The sequence below is a fragment of the Schistocerca serialis genome, chromosome 3 (genome assembly GCF_023864345.2).
Source record: "Schistocerca serialis cubense isolate TAMUIC-IGC-003099 chromosome 3, iqSchSeri2.2, whole genome shotgun sequence".
Taxonomy (NCBI): domain Eukaryota; kingdom Metazoa; phylum Arthropoda; class Insecta; order Orthoptera; family Acrididae; genus Schistocerca; species Schistocerca serialis.
The window spans coordinates 786363065-786383732 of record NC_064640.1 but is presented as its reverse complement, the minus strand read 5'-3'; the positions used below and the strand labels follow the sequence as shown (position 1 = coordinate 786383732).

At 39.2% G+C, this 20668-nt stretch overlaps 1 protein-coding gene across 3 annotated transcripts in view; it reads right to left on the bottom strand.

Annotated features, from left to right (window-relative positions):
- Positions 1-2500: 2500 nt before the first annotated feature.
- LOC126470631 (forkhead box protein A2-B) overlaps positions 2501-20668 on the bottom strand; it is an 83345-nt gene continuing 65177 nt past the window's right edge. For 2 of the 3 annotated variants that reach the window (XM_050098606.1, XM_050098607.1), the window contains one exon: positions 2501-2864. In XM_050098606.1, the coding sequence (XP_049954563.1) occupies positions 2637-2864 (228 nt within the window). In that variant the 3' untranslated portion in view covers positions 2501-2636. The remainder of the gene's footprint in view (positions 2865-20668) is intronic. The other variant, XM_050098608.1, reaches the window with a different exon arrangement.

Below are 20668 nucleotides of genomic sequence, written 5' to 3'. Positions count from 1 at the left end.
AGGTGCAATACTTGGGTCTACCTACAGTGCTATGGATGTCTAAATGCGTCCCGAATTGCCGACCTCTCACTGTTAAAGCCGAGTTACTTCCATATATATTGGTGCATAAAGAGTTTTAAGTATTTATCATACAACACATGCCTCACTGCATGGTTTCACATGCAGAAAACCTAGTTTTGATATTCTGAATCACTTGCGCGATACGACAGTTACTATGACTACATAATTCATGATGCGCAAGGACACGAATGGGGGTGTCACGCACGACTGTCCTTCGGATATAAAACCCAACCTGTCCTTCGGATATAAAACCCAATAAGTCAATAACGAAATGAGGTTTTGTTCTACTCTCAATTTTAAATAAAATTTAGATATCTACATTTCATTCATTGCAATGTATGAGGTAAAATCAACCATATTTTTACACCTACAAAAACCTTTAAAATTTTGCAGGATGTTTCACCTACTCTTATGTAGCACAGTAACTATGATGGGTAATGACAAGAAATTCAGACCTTTATGGAGTGAAGATATCAGACAGTAAGATGTGTAAAAATCAATTTCTTTCATCAATTAGTTTTCAAAAAATTGGATGATAAATATCTCATATCGGTTGGAGTGCTGTCTCTCAGCACAGGCATGAGCCTTTGGCAAGCAGTACAGGCATAACAAAAGCAGCCTCAGCACAGAATGCAAAGAGCTCATCAGCAGCAGTGAAAGGGTTAAGGGTTTTCTGCAGAATAATAATTTTGTAAAAGACAGCTATCCATACAGGTGGTTTCTGAAAAATCCACACCTACCATTTTCCCACATACACTGTTCCCATTTTATGAGCCCTTTTGGAGACCATAAAACAATGTTTTACTATATTATGTGTGAATTCAACCTTCTTTCTGAACTCACCATGGGTCATTTAAACATACTGGTTAGCTACTTATGGTAGATTACACAGATATTTCCATTTGTTTACTTTTATAGGTGTGTATCCCTAGACCCCAATTTCCTGCTATACGGTTCCTTAACCCAAGTTTATACCAACAAGTGAAATAGCAAAAGCTATGCATTTTGTCACTATCTTGAATCATCACATAAGTCATTAACAGCATGATGAAGCTGGAAACTTTGTTGAATACAAGGACATATTAAATTAATGAAAGCTTTTAATACAGAGTGATCATCAGGAAACAGGTAATCAATCATCTTTATAATGGATGAGCTTTTAAAATACTTAATTTATGTTTTCCTGGCACTAAACTCCATGAGCCGCATTTTTCGCAACACCACTTTTATAACATTATCATAAACAAGAGAATGATTTCAAAGGCAGACTGAATTTAGATTAATATCCAGCATACAAACACTACACACACAACTTCACTTAGCATATTAGTTGTAAAACTTTAAAAACTCATCATGTTTATTTCCCATCATCACTTTTTTAGTACCATTCAGCCAACTTGGAACTTAACAGTTGGAAATTCAAGAAAACCATAACACACACAGGATTTCTCACTAAAACCATAAAACACAGGAATTCTTTAAGTGATGTTTTGATGATATAACCACACACGTATAGGCACACTAATTATGTCTAATACTTACAATTCAAAAAACAAAATTCAACTGCTACTCTAAAATTCGTTTTGCTTATAGGTACATATTTTGTACTGCCACAAATAATTGTCAGATAGCTTTTGTATGATAATGAAAGAGATACTGCTTCACAACCTATCTACATATTGAAAATATGAAAGTCACCATCATAGCACAAGATACAAGTAACTATTTATGGATACTAATCTATAAAATTTGTACATTTTTACTGGAAGGCAGAACACTGTAAAATATATTACTACAGAACATTTCCAATATTACTTACAAATACTCAAACATACTCGTGCAGCTGCAATTTCACTTCTAAGAACGTTTCTACTCAAGCATGCACCCCTATGATTTCTAGACTGGACACCACAGAGGCCTCTGAATAAAGTTGCACAACTTTACTGTAAAACTATTCAGTAGACATGTGTAAATACTGTCAGTTTCACTATTTACAAAAATCATTTGAAAGGAAAAATCTTACAACTATTCATATAAATTGTAAATTGTTCAGCCACGAGAATGTAATTTCCCTGGCCAGTAAACCTTGCTCATAGTATATGTTGCACCAAAACACATTTACATCAATATGCTTTAAAAAAGTAACATTTATGTCACATTTAAAAATAAAAAATATATGTATATAAAACTATGTACATCTGATGTACTTTTAGTACAACTTTGTCCAATAAAGATTATACTCACCTGCCATTAAAGAGGCTGTAAATTCTCTTATAACACCAGAATTATCACACAGTTGCTCAGAATTGGATTCTCAACATTATTAAATACCTTACAAAAAAGCAAATGCTGCAACATTGTAACTGAATATTTTAAGAGCACGATTTAACATACCTAAGAGAATAATAAACAAAAATATATGTTTGTAAAACACACCACATTGTATGTGCTACTGTTGTTATAAATATGTATTCAGTGCTGTACAAGTATCAAAACTTCACAATTTGTGTCAGACCTGCAAGATAGTAACACTGGCATGGGAAACATTACAGTACGACACTATGAAACTGTTCTCTTCATGGGTTTTCAAGTTTGACTAATGCAGCTGAAGCAGTCCTCAGGAATTGTGGTTCCTTCTGCCTCGAGGAGCCACTATCAGATAGCTGCCGGTAAATGTAGTTACCTTGGACAGTGCTACGACTTCGTTTTGGTGAAGGTGCAATCTCGATATTATCAGGTGCTATTGTAATTCCAATATTTAATTTGTCATCGCGTTCAAATTCTTCATACATTCCTTCGGCTACCTGTAACCAATGTCACTTGTATGAAACTAAATACCAATGACTATCTTACTTACTATGAGAAAAATTAAACTGAATAGGTTATCTAGATGGAATGAATACATCAAAGCAAAATTCTACTGAGTAAACAACAATATTGTGAAACGGAACTGCTGGCCAATATTTCCCATCAGGAGGTGAGATGCTCAATATTATACACAGATACATATATAAGTAGAAGTGTCAACACTATCCTAGCTTTGGAACTATTAGTTCTTTCCACATGGAGTGGAGTGGGATATGTTGCAGTATGTTTAAAATGAAGGTCAGGTCACTCAGACCCCAGGGATAAGAAATCCACATGCAGTGAGGATGAAGGTAACTAATTAGTGTCCAAAGCCATGACAATGTTCCACCTTCACTTTTTTAATGTTTCTACCTGAAGTACTAGACATTTGACTTCTATATGGAATGACTACATCTTCATGGACATGTAGCATGTTTTGAATAATACATGAAATATCTAGTATGAATACATTTAGAAAAACTCTTCAGAAAATATGATGAGAGATGACACATGCAGCTGTTGTACAATGGGCACTAAGATTGTTTTAAGACTTACTTTACTTATCTTTAGAAACACATGTCTTCACACCTTCCTAAAGTACATGCACTTATGCATCTGTTGATGAAAATCTTTGTGTTATACTTATTTCACGTCTTTTTCAGCACTAGTCTTATGCACAAACAGCTACTTTGGAGAGACAAATAAGATGGTCGGAAATGATTTCAGGAAAAGGAAGAAATCACAGAGCTTGACAGGAAATATCAGAACCAGAGATTTAGATTTTTCTGGACAGTGAGTTAGTTTGTTATCATAATTCTTGGTGCATTCAAAAAAAGACTGGACGATAAACTCCTAAGTACAAATCTGAAGTTGCAATCTTGCCTTCTTCAACAACAACAAAAACAGTAAATTGACCACTGGAAGCCAAACCTGACACTAAAGTTACTGACTTATTGACTATCCTGCCTAAAAAAACTGACTTTCTGATTTGGACACAATAAAATGACTAACCACCGACTCACATTTATCACTATGAATGAACAAGGAGCAGGATTTTTCTTTTTTAAATCTGGCCTCCACTATCCTTGATGCCAGTCATCTCACAATTATTTATTATTTTAATTGTAATCAACATATAAAACTATTACAATTTACATACAATAATAATGAGAATTAATAAGGGAAATCATTGCACTTTATTATAGTAATACTGACATGTTTCTATTCAGCACAAATAGATCAAAAACTAGAAAATGCTTTAAAGTGAAGCTGCACAGTACCATTTTCAGAGTAATACAAAAAGTTTACAACTTTTAATTTCTAAATGTAATGTAGCACGTCATCTAGCTTTCTTTACAAAATTAGGTCATTATGTATCACCTTGTTTTTGCTTCTTTCCTTTCCTATGTTTTTAATTTTCTTGACTCCCTCACTTTTGTAACAATCTCCAACACTGCTTGGGACTTACTTCTTTGAAGTATTTGTCTACATCATCCAATAATCCATCAACAATCGATCTTTTGTCTTATCTTCGTCTTTCATTTCCTTCAGTACCTGCTCACCATGTTCAGTATTTACTTTTTTCTTTTTAAAACTTGTTTTTCATACTTGCTTGCTATGATTTCGCTCTTCCCTGTCTTTGTTTTTTTCAGTCACTAATTTGTCATCTTCACAGTAATGTTTGCATCCGACATGTTTGTGAATTGAAGTAGTTGACAAATGATAATTAGAAATTGAGACTTCCCTCAAAAACATTCACCAAAACATTTCTAACAGTCAAATGAGCCTACAATGTTCTTTCTCATAGTGGCATCTTCACTCAAGACGTTCGTCTCTCTCCCTCCCCAGAGGATCAGTAGCAGCTGGAGATAGTTGCACCAAAGTTTTAATGTTGCATTTTTATATGAGATGCTTGCATGGAAGAAAATTCTTTACCTTGGCACCTTATATTCTAAACACCATTAGAATTCATGGTGTACAAAGGTTACAAAATACAATTTTTTAACTCCAATTTACAATCCCATAAAACGATGAGAGATATATCTATGATTAAAAATGTTTGTGGCAAAGAGCATGCTGGGAGTTATCGAATATCTAGTAAAACAATAATATTACTTGATGAGCTACATTTCTTGTAGACCTAAAATACACCTGTCATTTAAAAGACTAGAAATAAGAGACAAATTATATAAGTACACTTATTTTTACCTCACTTGTACTGAAAATTTGCCCTCCTGCTTTTCACTGATACGAAGTAGTAAGTTATCCACTGACTGAAGTCTGGTATCTCAATCACAAGATCGCTTTTCAATGGGAAAGCTAACATTATTCCATGGCTTATAGATTCGTGTAACAATGATTTTATTTTTCAAAGTTAAAACGCACCTTTCTGTTTTGATCCATATCTATGAGGAAATGTCTTCTCTGGGCTACTGCTTATTATAAACTCTGCTAGACTAACAGCCCCAGAGAGTAGTCTAAATCCTTGTGTTAGTTCATGATGTAGTTTCAGCTTATCAAAAAACACACACCTGAACACACTTCATTTAAGATATCTTCAGGAAATTAAGAAAAGTACAAAGGAAACTTTTCTAGAAGAAACAATGATGAAGCTACAAGATGGTCGAGAAACTAAAACCACCTTTAGCCTCAGAAATTATCACATCACACACCACCTTTTCTTCTTTTTTCCACTCAGTCTTGTCCAGTTTCTTTTCCTTCATTAACCAATCAGTAGATTCATTACCACTGGTGATGTCAATTTCTTCTTAGATCTTAATAATATTTATTTTAAATGCTGAAATGATCTTATGGGCAGAGCACACATTTAATGTCTCTATGCTGCAGCTGACTGAAGAGCGCTTCGACTAATAGCATGACTTTACCAATGGCTTCAAATCAATAATTAAAGCAACAACTGGAAAAAAATTTTATGACCTGGAGCCTGACAAACTGTAGTTTCACTCATCGTAGAGTACCCTTCCAATACGCAATTCATACACTCAATTGTACCTTTCTTGCAGTCATGAACTGTCTTTACAGATTGAGATTGAAAATTCCACCTACTAGGAAACGATCGAAGCAGATGCTTTCTTACCACCTCATCAAGGATTGCAGTCCGCTGTGGACTGTTTGAGAAGAAGGCACATATTCGCTGAAAAAAAAAAAATTATGTTGCGGTTGATTGATACCACTTTGCTCATTATAAGATTAACTTGATCGGTGTAGCATCGAACATGTTCTGCATTAGGATAGAATCTTTTCACAAAAGATAGTGAATCAGCAATAAGGGATGCCCCACCTATGCAGATAATTTTTGGGGTGTTTCATTTATTTTTTGTTTGTATAATTCTTCTAGCAAACCTCCAGCTAGAATGCAGACACTGTATTGGGGAGTGTTTTTATTTGTGGCAGCATAACATAATGGTAGAGGCTGGATCTGAACTGCCAGTGCCAACCACAGCCAACAATTGTGCTGTAGGCACTACCAAATGATTTGTGTACCCCAATTTGCTTTGTATTGCAAATTGCTTGTTCTCTTCTTCTTTTGAAATGAGTGAAGAGACTAATTCTGGTTGGTAAAGGGATTTGAATGCGACTCTCGTCACAACAAAAGAAATCAGTGATCCCTATGACCGTTATGTCAGTTCTACTTTCATGGACGCAAAGAATGCGGTTGTAGGATGGCAACCCTGCAAGAGGGAATTATTCCCCTGCACCACTTCTCAATCCTCAGGCAGTCTAAGTTCTCATTTGTTTACAGTCGCGGTCGATTGCAACAGTATACTGTTTGCATAATAACATCAGTGTCATGTTTGGAAAGGTAGACAAACTCCAGAACCTTTCTACTGGTTTACCTCTCAATGTGTCACAGTTACAACTGCCATCTGTAATACATTTGATATATTTCTAGTTTCATCTGCTATAACAGCTAAAATTTTGAATTCCCTAGTTTGCTTGGAAATTTCTTCATGACGTAACTCCAACATAATTTGCAAAAACCATTTTGAGATGTTTTACATGTTCCTTTGAGAACAGTTGCCTTATCCTAATGCTGATCCAATTCAGCATTAATTTTAATCAGTCCAGTCCTCTAAAAACACATCAGGGTTTGATGACTGTTCAGTTTCATCACGACCCCTTACGGCAATCAAAGGAACCACAGAAACAAACACAATTTATTAAAATATTCATCACATACACATTACGCCAAAGTCCTTCGTTACACTCCAAGATTTTTCTTCCATATGCACTATCCAACTGTACATCTACACTGACAGTTCCAAAAAGTGCCAGTCTTAAACAATTTCGTATGTGAACAGCTTAAGATTCATGCTTATTCACTTTGGTACTCAAGATTATTTATGGCTGCAACTTTGAATTTCGTCCACGAGGGTTCCCCACCAAACAACATGCATGGGATGCAGAATAATGCATTTTTAACTTTACGACCACATAACCCCTGCTTTTATAAATGTCCGTCTAAATGTTCTCTTAAACCGCTGATTTCCAGCATTAATATTTCGCACAATATTTAAAATGATAATGGAATTACTAGTCTCTTTCCTGCAAGCTTCTCCTCATCAGTTAGATGGAAAAAGTCTATACCTTAGAAATTATTTACATTATTCATTTTCACTCACACTTCACAACCTAGAAACTATGTGACGAGCTAGTTCTCACTGTTTAGAATGTATCGGATACAGAAACTCATAGAAAACTGCGGAATCCAGAGTCAAAACAATCACAATGAACCACCACAACATCTATGCACAAGGGTCTCATAAATAATACTCACAGATGTGGTAAACATAAACATTACATCTGGCACAGCACCAGCAATCGCAATAATCTAGTCACCTTACCAAATGTCACAATCTTAGCATTAAATCTAAGCTCTATTTTCGATTGACAAAAATACAAAAGGGCCATTCCATTCCACATTGTCTAATTTCGGAAAAATTTCCTGCATGACCATTACGGATTTTGTTAAAACTTATGGTTCCAATGAACATCACTAAAGTTTTACTTTTGCCAATTCAATACTTCTGGAGATTCAGTCATTTGTTTGACCCCATAGTGCAGTTACCAACAGTGCATCTGTGAATTTTCGGTAACTTTCAGACGTAATATGGCCAGCAATATTTTCTAAAAAGAAACAAAACTAGGCTATCTCATACACCTTTTCGCTCTCTCTTATGCGAAATAATAATAATAATAATAATAATAATAATTCCTGATCAATTATAATATGGATCATTTGATGCAAAGTCCGCTGACAAAAACAGATGCTTAAAACAATGTGAAGTTTATCTTTCTCTACTTCTGAAAGTAATTGGAGTATAAACATGAAACTTTGCATGTATGAACTTACCAATATAAGGTCTTAGAACATAAAACTTCATTCTCCAATTGCTTCCCAATAGTTTAAAAATTAAGGGCAAACTGGATGATTTTCTAAAAATGTCAGAAACAGCCATTTTTGGTCCACTTTTGCAAAAATAAATCTTCGGGAAACACTTTTAAACCATTTTCATTAGAAAGACTATATTCTAAAACACCTAAAAACTAGATCTGATTTTGCAATGCAAGCATATAAAGCTCTAAAGAACAGCAAGATGGTAGTTATTGAAAATGGGCCCACTTATGTTCTAGAATTGTTCAGTACTCTCTGCGGAAGGTAACATCAGAAGTCCTCGTGACTGGGAAATGAGGTTTTTGTGAGAAAAACTACAAATATAGGTAGTCTTTGTTTTTTTAGACATCTCTACAAAATTCATTTTGTAAAGAATAAAGTTTGATACAGAAACCAATAGAGAGAATAGTTTTCTCTATTTTTTGTGGCTCTAATAATAATCTGTGGTAGACACATTTGAGAAGTGTAGTTTTGGGTTCTGTCTTATCAAAATTTCTTCCCAAACATTCTCATCAGTGACATCCTCTGGCTGGCAGTAGAGTTTTCCTCATGACATTTTACGGCAAATAAATGAAAATGACATTTTACGGCAAATAAATGAAACAAGTTAAAAATTCACATAGCTTCAAATAAACATAAGCTTAAGACCCTTCAAGAGACCACTTATACCTTTGGCCTCAAGACACCTACAGAAATGTATCATCAGGCTTGGGATTCAGTGTAAAGAAACCCTTATGAGGCTGGGGAACCTGTGATAAGGAAACCCACCTGAGGCTGCTGTTGCACAGCCATCAGGTGTGGCCCCTATTGCAATGGGGACACTGGTTTTCTCATTTTAAATGTGTTTTTACAGCCATGCGCCTTGCACCAAGTTGCCATGTGACTGCTTGCCCCACACACAAATAGAGGCACATGTGTAGGTTGCATGCCTCTTCCCAACATGTGCATGTGAGCAAGTCCATTCACACCTGTGTGCACATTGGGCACCTCCACTTCCGTGTGATGCAAGCTACAAATGCACGGCAACTAGCCGCAGGGTGCACAATTGTAAACGCACCTTCAAAGGAACCAACAGTGCTTAAGCCACCATGGACTAGAGCAACAATTTATACATTTTTTCATCAGTAAGCTAATGTTGCACTTAAACCGCAAACTACGCCAACACAGAGTTACACACCACCTTAAATTGCAATTAAACTAGCAGATCAATAGCATTACAACAATTAAAAGACATACTAATAATTTTATATAACATGAATCCATTCCAAAAAAAGCCAGGAAGACTGCTATGAATGTCACCAAAATTTACACTACTGTATTTATCCGATTATAAGATGAGGTTTAGCCCAAATTCATAATTAGGAAAATACAGGGTCATCTTATATCCCCAGATTAAACTACTGCTCCTAACTTCAACAGTTTTACTTCTTTTAGTAGATTGATACAGTGGCTGTCTAACATTTACTGATGAAACTTTGGCTACTGAGGGCACATGTAGATTTATTTTGAAGAACTTGGAAGGTCAGTTTGTGCACAAGACACCCAGCCCGAACAGGCTCGAGATTTCCCAATACACAGTAGCGTTCAATACAGCATCGACCTCCCTGAACAATAGTGATATTTGAACGACATGTCGCTCGTACAAAAAACACACGAGAAACTATTAACTTGTCACTACAACACTCTATTGCTCTGATTAAAATTTGAAAATTTTGTAAGATGCAGGACTTAGCATTAAATTCTATCATCTCACAAACTCTTGCCATATTTGAACAGGTTTACAATAAAAGTTCTCATACATGTGTGGCTATTGTATACATATATTTATGCTGATTTTTAAGTAAATATAACACTGAAAGGCAAAAACGTTGTCCTTCAAAAAACATTACTTGATTGGGAATCCCATGTCAATAATTTATTTAGTTATGAGATACTGCAATGATTTACCAAGTAAGTTGAAAATGAGAAATTGGATTGCTGTTCATGTATTATAATACAGGGTAAAAAGGCCACCCGCTTTTTAATCAGCTTTAGAACAAGACGGTGACATGTAGATGAAAGAAGAAGAAAAATTTAATATAGAATTAAGGTTTAAAAAAATGGAATAAATCATATTAAACTGACTGTAATAGTTATTGCGAGAATAAATTACAGTGGCAAGACCCGTCGTGGAGATAGTACCGACTAAATTGTGGGACGAGCAAGAGTTTCAGAATTGGACTGAATCATGATAGCGAAGTTTTAATTATGTATTAATTTGTGTTACATAAAACACGCATTGTAGAAGATAATGCCGGATAATGCCGCACGCGTTTCATAGTTTCTGAAAGTTTAGCAGGCGAACAGTGACACTGCCTTGGCAGAGAACTAAGGTAAGAGGGAAAGTAAGAGGTGAGTGGGTAGCAAATTTCATTGTGCTGCCAACCAAGGGAACCTATACCACGTACTATGGCCTTTTTTAAATATCTACCATGTTTAAATCAATTTGCTTGAATCTATTTGAACCGACTTTAAAACTGGACGAATACCCAATAGTATATATTTCTGCAGGAAACTGTAAAAAATCTGGATGGTGGTCAGTGGCATACTTATGTGTTTCCAGCAGCAATGTTATAGATCTCACTGTAAGATATGGCAGGAATGAAAGCGGGTGTGCCAGCTGCTAGTTCTAGACAGCCCATCGAGCAGTGGGCAGACGATGTGTTGGATGCAAGAAACATTGTAACTGTCTCATGTGAGTAATGAAATGAAATCCGCAGTGTATTTGGCAAAAAACATCTGTGATCTCAAGTCACACCATAACCAGAACTTCAGAAATCACATCATATTCAGAAGAAACAGGAAAATATTTGTGACAACTAAGATACAAATTTCACAGCTGTGCTATTAGGATGATGATGATGATGATGATTAAAAATATTGATACCACAGATGACACGCTTAGTAAATTCAAAAGGTAGTGAAGATAAAAATAAATGTAAACAATTTCTTTTTTGTTTCTCCTCATACTATCAACATGTTGACAATCGATAAATGGTACAAATTTAGACTAGCTAAAATGTTTATGTTATACTTTGTCAGTAAAGCAGTTTGTAATTTTGATTAGATATAACACACGAAAAATAATTTTTTTTCTCAAGAAGCCTCTTCAAAAAATGGAGGGTCGGCTAGTATTTGGGTAAATACAGTATATGAGAAGTGCTGTAGCTGTTACGCAAGTTTTACTACCATATTCTCCTCTGTCTTGGTAATGCACAGTTAAAATGTGAAATTTATAACCATTTTCAATCTGTATTAAAGAAGAAAACCAGATCGAAATACGTCACGATGTGTCTTGACACAAAGACCCCCTTTTTTTTAAAGTTTCCTTGTCATCAATATTTTTGATACTGTCTTCCCCAGAGAGTACTAAACAACTTTAGAACATAATAAAAGTTGTCAGATTTGATTTGAGTAACAGCGGAATACGGGTTCACTTTCAGTGCACCTTCACCTTGTCATCATATTTTAGGGCCTTATACACTCGCACTGCAAAACCAAATCTACTTTTTAGGTAGTTTAGAACATAGTACTTCTAATTTAAATGGTTTTGAAGAGTTAGAAGCAAATTTTTTTTGGAAACAGTGGGCCAAAAATGGACACTTTTGGCATTTTTTTGAAAAACTGCCAATGATGCCCTGAACTTGTGCACTATTGGAAAACAGTAGGAGAATGAAATTTTATTTTACAAGACGTTGTATTGGTATGTTTATACGTGCAAAGTTTCAGGTTTACCCCGAGACTGCTTCCGGAGATATAAAAAGTTATTCACATTTTTTTGAGTATCTTTTTTTTGTCAACTTTGTTTCAAATGATTCATATTAAAATTGTTCAGGAAATCTTTATTATTTTGCTTAAAAGAGTGCAAAAAGGTGTATGAAATGGCCTGGCTTTGCTTCTTTCAAGAAAATATTGCCTGACATATTACGTCTTCATGAATGCACTGTTCGATAGCTGCGCTATGGGGTCAAATAAATGACTATATCTCCTGAAGTACTGAATTTGCAAGAGTAAAACTTTAGTGATGCTTGTTGCAAACATATGCAAATTTTCACACAAAATGTCACTAAAATCCGGGATAATCATCTGGGAATGAACCAAAATGCAGTATGCAGGTGAGAAAACATTTCCTCCTAATTTCACGCTCCAAACAAATTTGTGATTAATACAAAATTATTACTACTGCTGCTGAACTATCAACAATGGTAATACTGTGGAATACTGTGGATGGTAGAATGGTCTAGCCTAGTGGCTTGGGTAACAAATTAATGTTGCAGGAGGAGAGAAAGCTGGGACAAGTGTCTTCCGTAAAGTAGTGCTACACTATGTGATCGAAAGTATCCGGACACCCCCAAAACCATACGTTTTTCACATTAGGTGCACTGTGCTGCCACCTACTGCCAGGTACTCCATATCAGCGACCTCAGTAGTCATTAGACACGTGAGAGAGCAGAATGGGGCACTCTACGAAACTCACGGACTTCAAACATGGTCAGCTGATTGGGTGTCAGTTGTGTCATCCATCAAAGTTGGAAGCCAGTCCGAGTTTGAGTAGCTTTCCAACTTTTAAAGCAACTTGCACTTTTCTTGGAAATAAATGCAGGTCTTCATAAAGTGTCAAGGGTACAGTACCATCACATGACGGCATAACTGACGATAAACAACAGAATGTCACAATGGTAAGCAGTTTCAGTATTCAAGGCAGATTTACGTCACTACTAGTGTTGCATGTGTCACGTGCAATCAGCATGGTGTATACGTGGACGAGGAAAAAAAAATTCCCGGATTTCCCGGTTAAAAATGCACTTTCTCCTGGATGAAAATACACTTTCTCCCAGATGAAAACACACTTTTTCCGTGTTAAGTAACAGTATACCTTTCCTCAGAACTGTAAAACTTATCAATCCTTTCAATGGTTGTGGTTTTATATGCCGGCGTAGAATTTCCCGGCACTTTAGAAAATGAAACTCGGGGAAAAAAACACGTTTTGGAAAGATGTCTGATGTGCAGCAACATGAACACTGCATATTTTCGTATTACAAAACTATAAATACGAATTCCACCAAACACCACATGTTACTTTCCGAAGGATTGAAATCGTGATTGCGATGCACTTTTGTAAGCCAGTCGTGTCAAGCCATCTCGCCAGCCGATGGCAGCGGATATTCAGAGTATAGGACATGTGATGTAGTCAGCCAATAGCGACATCACTGTTAAGCAGCGCGAACACACAAACAGGAATAGGTAATGGTTTAAATTAATATACATAGTGTTGCTATAAGAAAAGAAAAGCTTTCATGTATAGTGTTGGATTAATAAGCTGCAAGAGAAGCAAAGCTTTCACACATAATGTTGATCTTTTTTGCGGGTGTTACACTTTAAGATACATCACACAAATGTTCCAGTAAAATTTTTAACGACATAAATGTCTGATCTGGGCGCGAAAATATTCTAAATGGTCATCCTCAAAGATTTGATTTTTGAATGAGAGTCAAATGCTCTGTGATTTAACAAATTCATCGGACATTCGCGCACAGAGTTCATCTTCTGTAAAAGGAAATTTACTTTACTAGAAAATAACGCTTTTCAAACATCCATTTGGAATATTTTCCCGCGACCTGTTAGATTTGTTTCAGCAGTTGTACCAGATGACCGGCGTCGCCCCGCTTGCACAGCTACGATGACGCAGGAAGCCCGTACATTCATACGTGTAAAACATCAAAAGATCTTACATTAGTTCATAAAAGAAACAAGACATACTCCAAGAGCATGGGAATTTTGTGAACTATGCTAAAATGCATAATTTGGCTTAAAGTACACATTCTTAGGTCCAGATTCAAATGAAAATTTCCTTGAAATACCAGTACCGTATTATCTCATGTTTGGTTCTTTAATATAGCATAATACCATACGTGCTAGAAGATGAAACCGTGAACTTGAAATACAGCAAACAGTTGAAAGTAGCCAAGAGTGTGGAATTAAACACTTCGTTTGAAATAAATTGGCCTCAGCAGAAAAGATTAATAACAGTCGTTTTCTTTAACAAACCGACAAAAAAACTTCATTGTTCTGCAAGGCGATTAATGTTTGACTGTCAGAAAGGTGGAAACAAAATCTGAAACTAATAACATACACTCCTGGAAATGGAAAAAAGAACACATTGACAACGGTGTGTCAGACCCACCATACTTGCTCCGGACACTGCGATAGGGCTGTACAAACAATGATCACACGCACGGCACAGCGGACACACCAGGAACCGCGGTGTTGGCCGTCGAATGGCGCTAGCTGCGCAGCATTTGTGCACCGCCGCCGTCAGTGTCAGCCAGTTTGCCGTGGCATACGGAGCTCCATCGCAGTCTTTAACACTGGTAGCATGCCGCGACAGCGTGGACGTGAACCGTATGTGCAGTTGACGGACTTTGAGCGAGGGCGTATAGTGGGCATGTGGGAGGCCAGGTGGACGTACCGCCGAATTGCTCAACACGTGGGGCGTGAGGTCTCCACAGTACATCGATGTTGTCGCCAGTGGTCGGCGGAAGGTGCACGTGCCCGTCGACCTGGGACCGGACCGCAGCGACGCACGGATGCACGCCAAGACCGTAGGATCCTGTGCAGTGCCGTAGGGGACCGCACCGCCACTTCCCAGCAAATTAGGGACACTGTTGCTCCTGGGGTATCGGCGAGGACCATTCGCAACCGTCTCCATGAAGCTGGGCTACGGTCCCGCACACCGTTAGGCCGTCTTCCGCTCACGCCCCAACATCGTGCAGCCCGCCTCCAGTGGTGTCGCGACAGGCGTGAATGGAGGGACGAATGGAGACGTGTCGTCTTCAGCGATGAGAGTCGCTTCTGCCTTGGTACCAATGATGGTCGTATGCGTGTTTGGCGCCGTGCAGGTGAGCGCCACAATCAGGACTGCATACGACCGAGGCACACAGGGCCAACACCCGGCATCATGGTGTGGGGAGCGATCTCCTACACTGGCCGTACACCACTGGTGATCGTCGAGGGGACACTGAATAGTGCACGGTACATCCAAACCGTCATCGAACCCATCGTTCTACCAGTCCTAGACCGGCAAGGGAACTTGCTGTTCCAACAGGACAATGCACGTCCCCATGTATCCCGTGCCACCCAACGTGCTCTAGAAGGTGTAAGTCAACTACCCTGGCCAGCAAGATCTCCGGATCTGTCCCCCATTGAGCATGTTTGGGACTGGATGAAGCGTCGTCTCACGCGGTCTGCACGGTCAGCACGAACGCTGGTCCAACTGAGGCGCCAGGTGGAAATGGCATGGCAAGCCGTTCCACAGGACTACATCCAGCATCTCTACGATCGTCTCCATGGGAGAATAGCAGCCTGCATTGCTGCGAAAGGTGGATATACACTGTACTAGTGCCGACATTGTGCATGCTCTGTTGCCTGTGTCTATGTGCCTGTGGTTCTGTCAGTGTGATCATGTGATGTATCTGACCCCAGGAATGTGTCAATAAAGTTTCCCCTTCCTGGGGCAATGAATTCACGGTGTTCTTATTTCAATTTCCAGGAGTGTATTTTAGCCTTCAGTAATTTTTTGAATGAATTTTAAATCACTTGATAGCTGCCGGCCACAGAAATCCGTTTTGTTTTCATTTGAAATGAGAGCAATAAATGAAGACGAAACAACAAAATCACTTAAACATGGGTCACGTGGAGCTACCATCTCCCCACAACAACTCAGACTGCTCTGTGCATTAGGTCGAGATCTACGATATTTCCGAACTGGGACAATATTAGTTAGTGGCGCTCACCCTCCCTCGAGCGTTTGAGGCAGGACGCCAAAAATTTAAAAAAAAATTGACATTTCAAAAAGCTTCATTTCGTAGTGCACATCTTTCTGAAGAGTCTGCTACATAAATCATATATGTTTCACGGAACGTAAGACATGTTATTTGGTCATAAGTGTGCCGAAGTGCAGTGCCACGCCTCTTCACACAGCATTTTTCCATCGCACGTCTCTGTATTTCGCTCTGTGAAATTCAGACGTGTAATACTTTGTAATGGGTGCCATCAAACTATATTCAGGCCAGTGGAAATTTAAAATGTCCTGTGGTGCCTCTCCTGCCCCAGTCAGCCAGTTTGACATCCTGCCCCTCTTAAAATAATAAACTCAAAATTAATAGTGGATGGGATTATTTGTAACCGGAAGAACAAGAATTCTTTAGAAAATTTGCACTCTTTATTGCCTATTAGCTAATAACTTGCTGTTTTGTGTGACATAAAATTAAATACAGGATACATAAAACCAGTAAAGATAGGAGACAAACTAGACAGTACACATTTCTACAATCCTGAAGTTCTAGCACTTTTTCTCTCTAATCTTGCTACAACTTTACATGGCGTGCTTTCCTTTCTAGGAAAGAATCTATTACCTCATCAAAGTTCGTCAACGTTTTGCTACATGAAAAAACGAAATGTCGTTGTCTAACACTAGAAAGGCTGTTAATACAAATAGTACCAAAGACTGGTGTGGCTTCTCGATTTGATTACGTGTATTTTGTCACTGTATGCTAGATAAAACGAAATAGGCCTGTCTAATATTCCAGCAATTGTTACACACATCAAAGAAACGAGACTGTTTTGGCACAAATGGTCATTTTTATAACATGACAGAAAATAATTCACGAAGTACCAATATCAAATGCCTATTAGGCCTACTACAAGCAAAAAGTTTTATGTCGTGATACAGTTTCACATTTCATTCATACTCTCTAGCTTCTGAAGCACGAGATCTAAAAGTAGTAGTACGAAATTTTTACACTCCTGGAAATTGAAATAAGAACACCGTGAATTCATTGTCCCAGGAAGGGGAAACTTTATTGACACATTCCTGGGGTCAGATACATCACATGATCACACTGACAGAACCACAGGCACATAGACACAGGCAACAGAGCATGCACAATGTCGGCACTAGTACAGTGTATATCCACCTTTCGCAGCAATGCAGGCTGCTATTCTCCCATGGAGACGATCGTAGAGATGCTGGATGTAGTCCTGTGGAACGGCTTGCCATGCCATTTCCACCTGGCGCCTCAGTTGGACCAGCGTTCGTGCTGGACGTGCAGACCGCGTGAGACGACGCTTCATCCAGTCCCAAACATGCTCAATGGGGGACAGATCTGGAGATCTTGCTGGCCAGGGTAGTTGACTTACATCTTCTAGAGCACGTTGGGTGGCACGGGATACATGCGGACGTGCATTGTCCTGTTGGAACAGCAAGTTCCCTTGCCGGTCTAGGAATGGTAGAACGATGGGTTCGATGACGGTTTTGATGTACCGTGCACTATTCAGTGTCCCCTCGACGATCACCAGTGGTGTACGGCCAGTGTAGGAGATCGCTCTCCACACCATGATGCCGGGTGTTGGCCCTGTGTGCCTCGGTCGTATGCAGTCCTGATTGTGGCGCTCACCTGCACAGCGCCAAACACGCATACGACCATCATTGGCACCAAGGCAGAAGCGACTCTCATCGCTGAAGACGACACGTCTCCATTCGTCCCTCCATTCATGCCTGTCGCGACACCACTGGAGGCGGGCTGCACGATGTTGGGGCGTGAGCGGAAGACGGCCTAACGGTGTGCGGGACCGTAGCCCAGCTTCATGGAGACGGTTGCGAATGGTCCTCGCCGATACCCCAGGAGCAACAGTGTCCCTAATTTGCTGGGAAGTGGCGGTGCGGTCCCCTACGGCACTGCACAGGATCCTACGATCTTGGCGTGCATCCGTGCGTTGCTGCGGTCCGGTCCCAGGTCGACAGGCACGTGCACCTTCCGCCGACCACTGGCGACAACATCGATGTACTGTGGAGACCTCACGCCCCACGTGTTGAGCAATTCGGCGGTACGTCCACCCGGCCTCCCACATGCCCACTATACGCCCTCGCTCAAAGTCCGTCAACTGCACATACGGTTCACGTCCACGCTGTCGCGGCATGCTACCAGTGTTAAAGACTGCGATGGAGCTCCGTATGCCACGGCAAACTGGCTGACACTGACGGCGGCGGTGCACAAATGCTGCGCAGCTAGCGCCATTCGACGGCCAACACCGCGGTTCCTGGTGTGTCCGCTGTGCCGTGCGTGTGATCATTGCTTGTACAGCCCTCTCGCAGTGTCCGGAGCAAGTATGGTGGGTCTGACACACCGGTGTCAATGTGTTCTTTTTTCCATTTCCAGGAGTGTATATAAATTTGGAATCGTCATATTGTTCCGCAATTTGTGGGAGTCCCCGTTTCTTCTCCTTCCTGGTTCTAACAAACAATCTTGTCATCATTAATTCTGTAACTATTCCTGCCAGTGTCAAAATTTATTCTCTGGTTAACTTCACAAAACCTGCCACAATCACCGGTTTAGTTATCCCGCGTTTATTCTCCAGTTATTCGTTATTACGTGTTCGTACAACGCATTTTCCTCGCTACCTCCAGAATAGAACTTTAGCGGCTGCTGGCCGGAGACTGTATAACTGGCCCTTAGCAGTGTAGCGGTCTGGCCAAAAATTTTCTACCAAAATTTCATTTTCTTGGATCACTGAGAAGACAATACATAACCTTTTATTCCTGTTAGTCGTTTATTTCCACTCTGGTAGTATGAAACTATGGAATTCGCTAGTAATTATAACAACGCTGATCATTTGCAAACCCAGTCAACACATAAACAGCCATTGTCATTTACCCTTACGTGTGTACGAAATTGCACAGCAATGTCAAAGTAGTCGACAGCGTGTACTGCACGTAGACCTGTCCCCTTTTGTTTGCAGGAAAGTTTATTTCTAGATGTAACGGGCAGAGACATCACGTACACTATGCACGCATTCAAAAATCAACTTACGATTCATTCCGAAATCAATATAGAATTTGATCAAAAATGTTCCAAAACTAACAGGGATGCGTTCAAAATCGTATGAGAAATCGATAGACCAATGTGTCCTGGATGCTAGGCGCTTTGTGAAACAAGGTCCTTTTACTCAATAATATGAATTTGCCCCCCCCCCCCCCCCCCGTCCCCCCTGAAACTGCACCCAGGGGAGATACCCCAGTTTTCCCCTGGCCCTGTTGGGCATACGTGAATCTGGCAGCTTAGGCGCACCTGTAAAATTTTTTCGGATAGCATCTGGCTGCTTGCTGCTATTGCTTATACAGCTAACTGCCACACTTCTGTAACCAAAAGCGGGAGAAGGTACTACTCATAAGCGACTCAACTGCATATGCGCATAAGCTCGCTTGCAACCGCTCGAAAGAATCTAATGTAAACAGTTATGACGTCACGTTCATCAGAGGCAATCTGTTGTTATGAAACACTGCATAGTATTCCTAAGGCCTTTGATACATTTTGCTGTTGGCAGACGCTTGTATGAACACTGTGTTTTGTTCTTTTATATGGTGCATAACCTTTGCAACTTAAGTTTTACTTTCGTTCATGTTTTATTGCTGCAGAATTATCCTGCAGTAGCGACATACAGTAATATTCTTTGTTAGAGTATTCGTTCTTACCAGTCAAAGTTACAAAAATTTAACTGAAAACTAAAACAATGAAAAATTCCCGGAATTCTAGAAAATTCCCGGGTTTTTCCCGGATGAAAAAATTCCAGGGTTTTTCCCAGATGTCGCGGGTCGTATACACCCTGAATCACCCTCACCAGGGCGTATATGTGGACAAGGAAAAAAAATTCCCAGATTTCCTGGTTAAAAATACACTTTCTCCCGGGTGAAAACATACTTTTTCCCTGTTATTTGACAGTACATTTTCTCTTGGAACTGTATAACTTATCAATACTTTGAATGGTTATGGTTTTATACATCTGCGTAGACTTTCCCGGCACTTTAGAAAACAAAACTCAGGGAAAAAGACATGTTTTGGAAAGATCTTTGATGTACAGCAACATGTACGCTGCATATTTTCGTATTACGAAAGTATAAATTTGAATTCCACCAAACACCGCATGTTACTTTCCAAAGCATTGAAATCGAGATTGCGATGGACTTTTGTAATCCACTCATAGCTCATGTCACGTGATCTTGCCAGCCGATGACAGAGGATATTCAGAGCTTAGGACACGTGATGTAGTCAGCCAATAGCAACATCAGTGTTAAGTAGCGCGGACACACAAACAGGAAAAGTTAATGGTTTAAATTAGTATACATAGAGTTGTTACAAGAAAAGCAAAGCTTTCACATATAATATTTGTCTCAAAGGTTAATACGCTGCAAGAGAAGCTAAGCTTTCACATATAATGTTGGTCTTTTATGCGCGTATTACACTTTAAGAT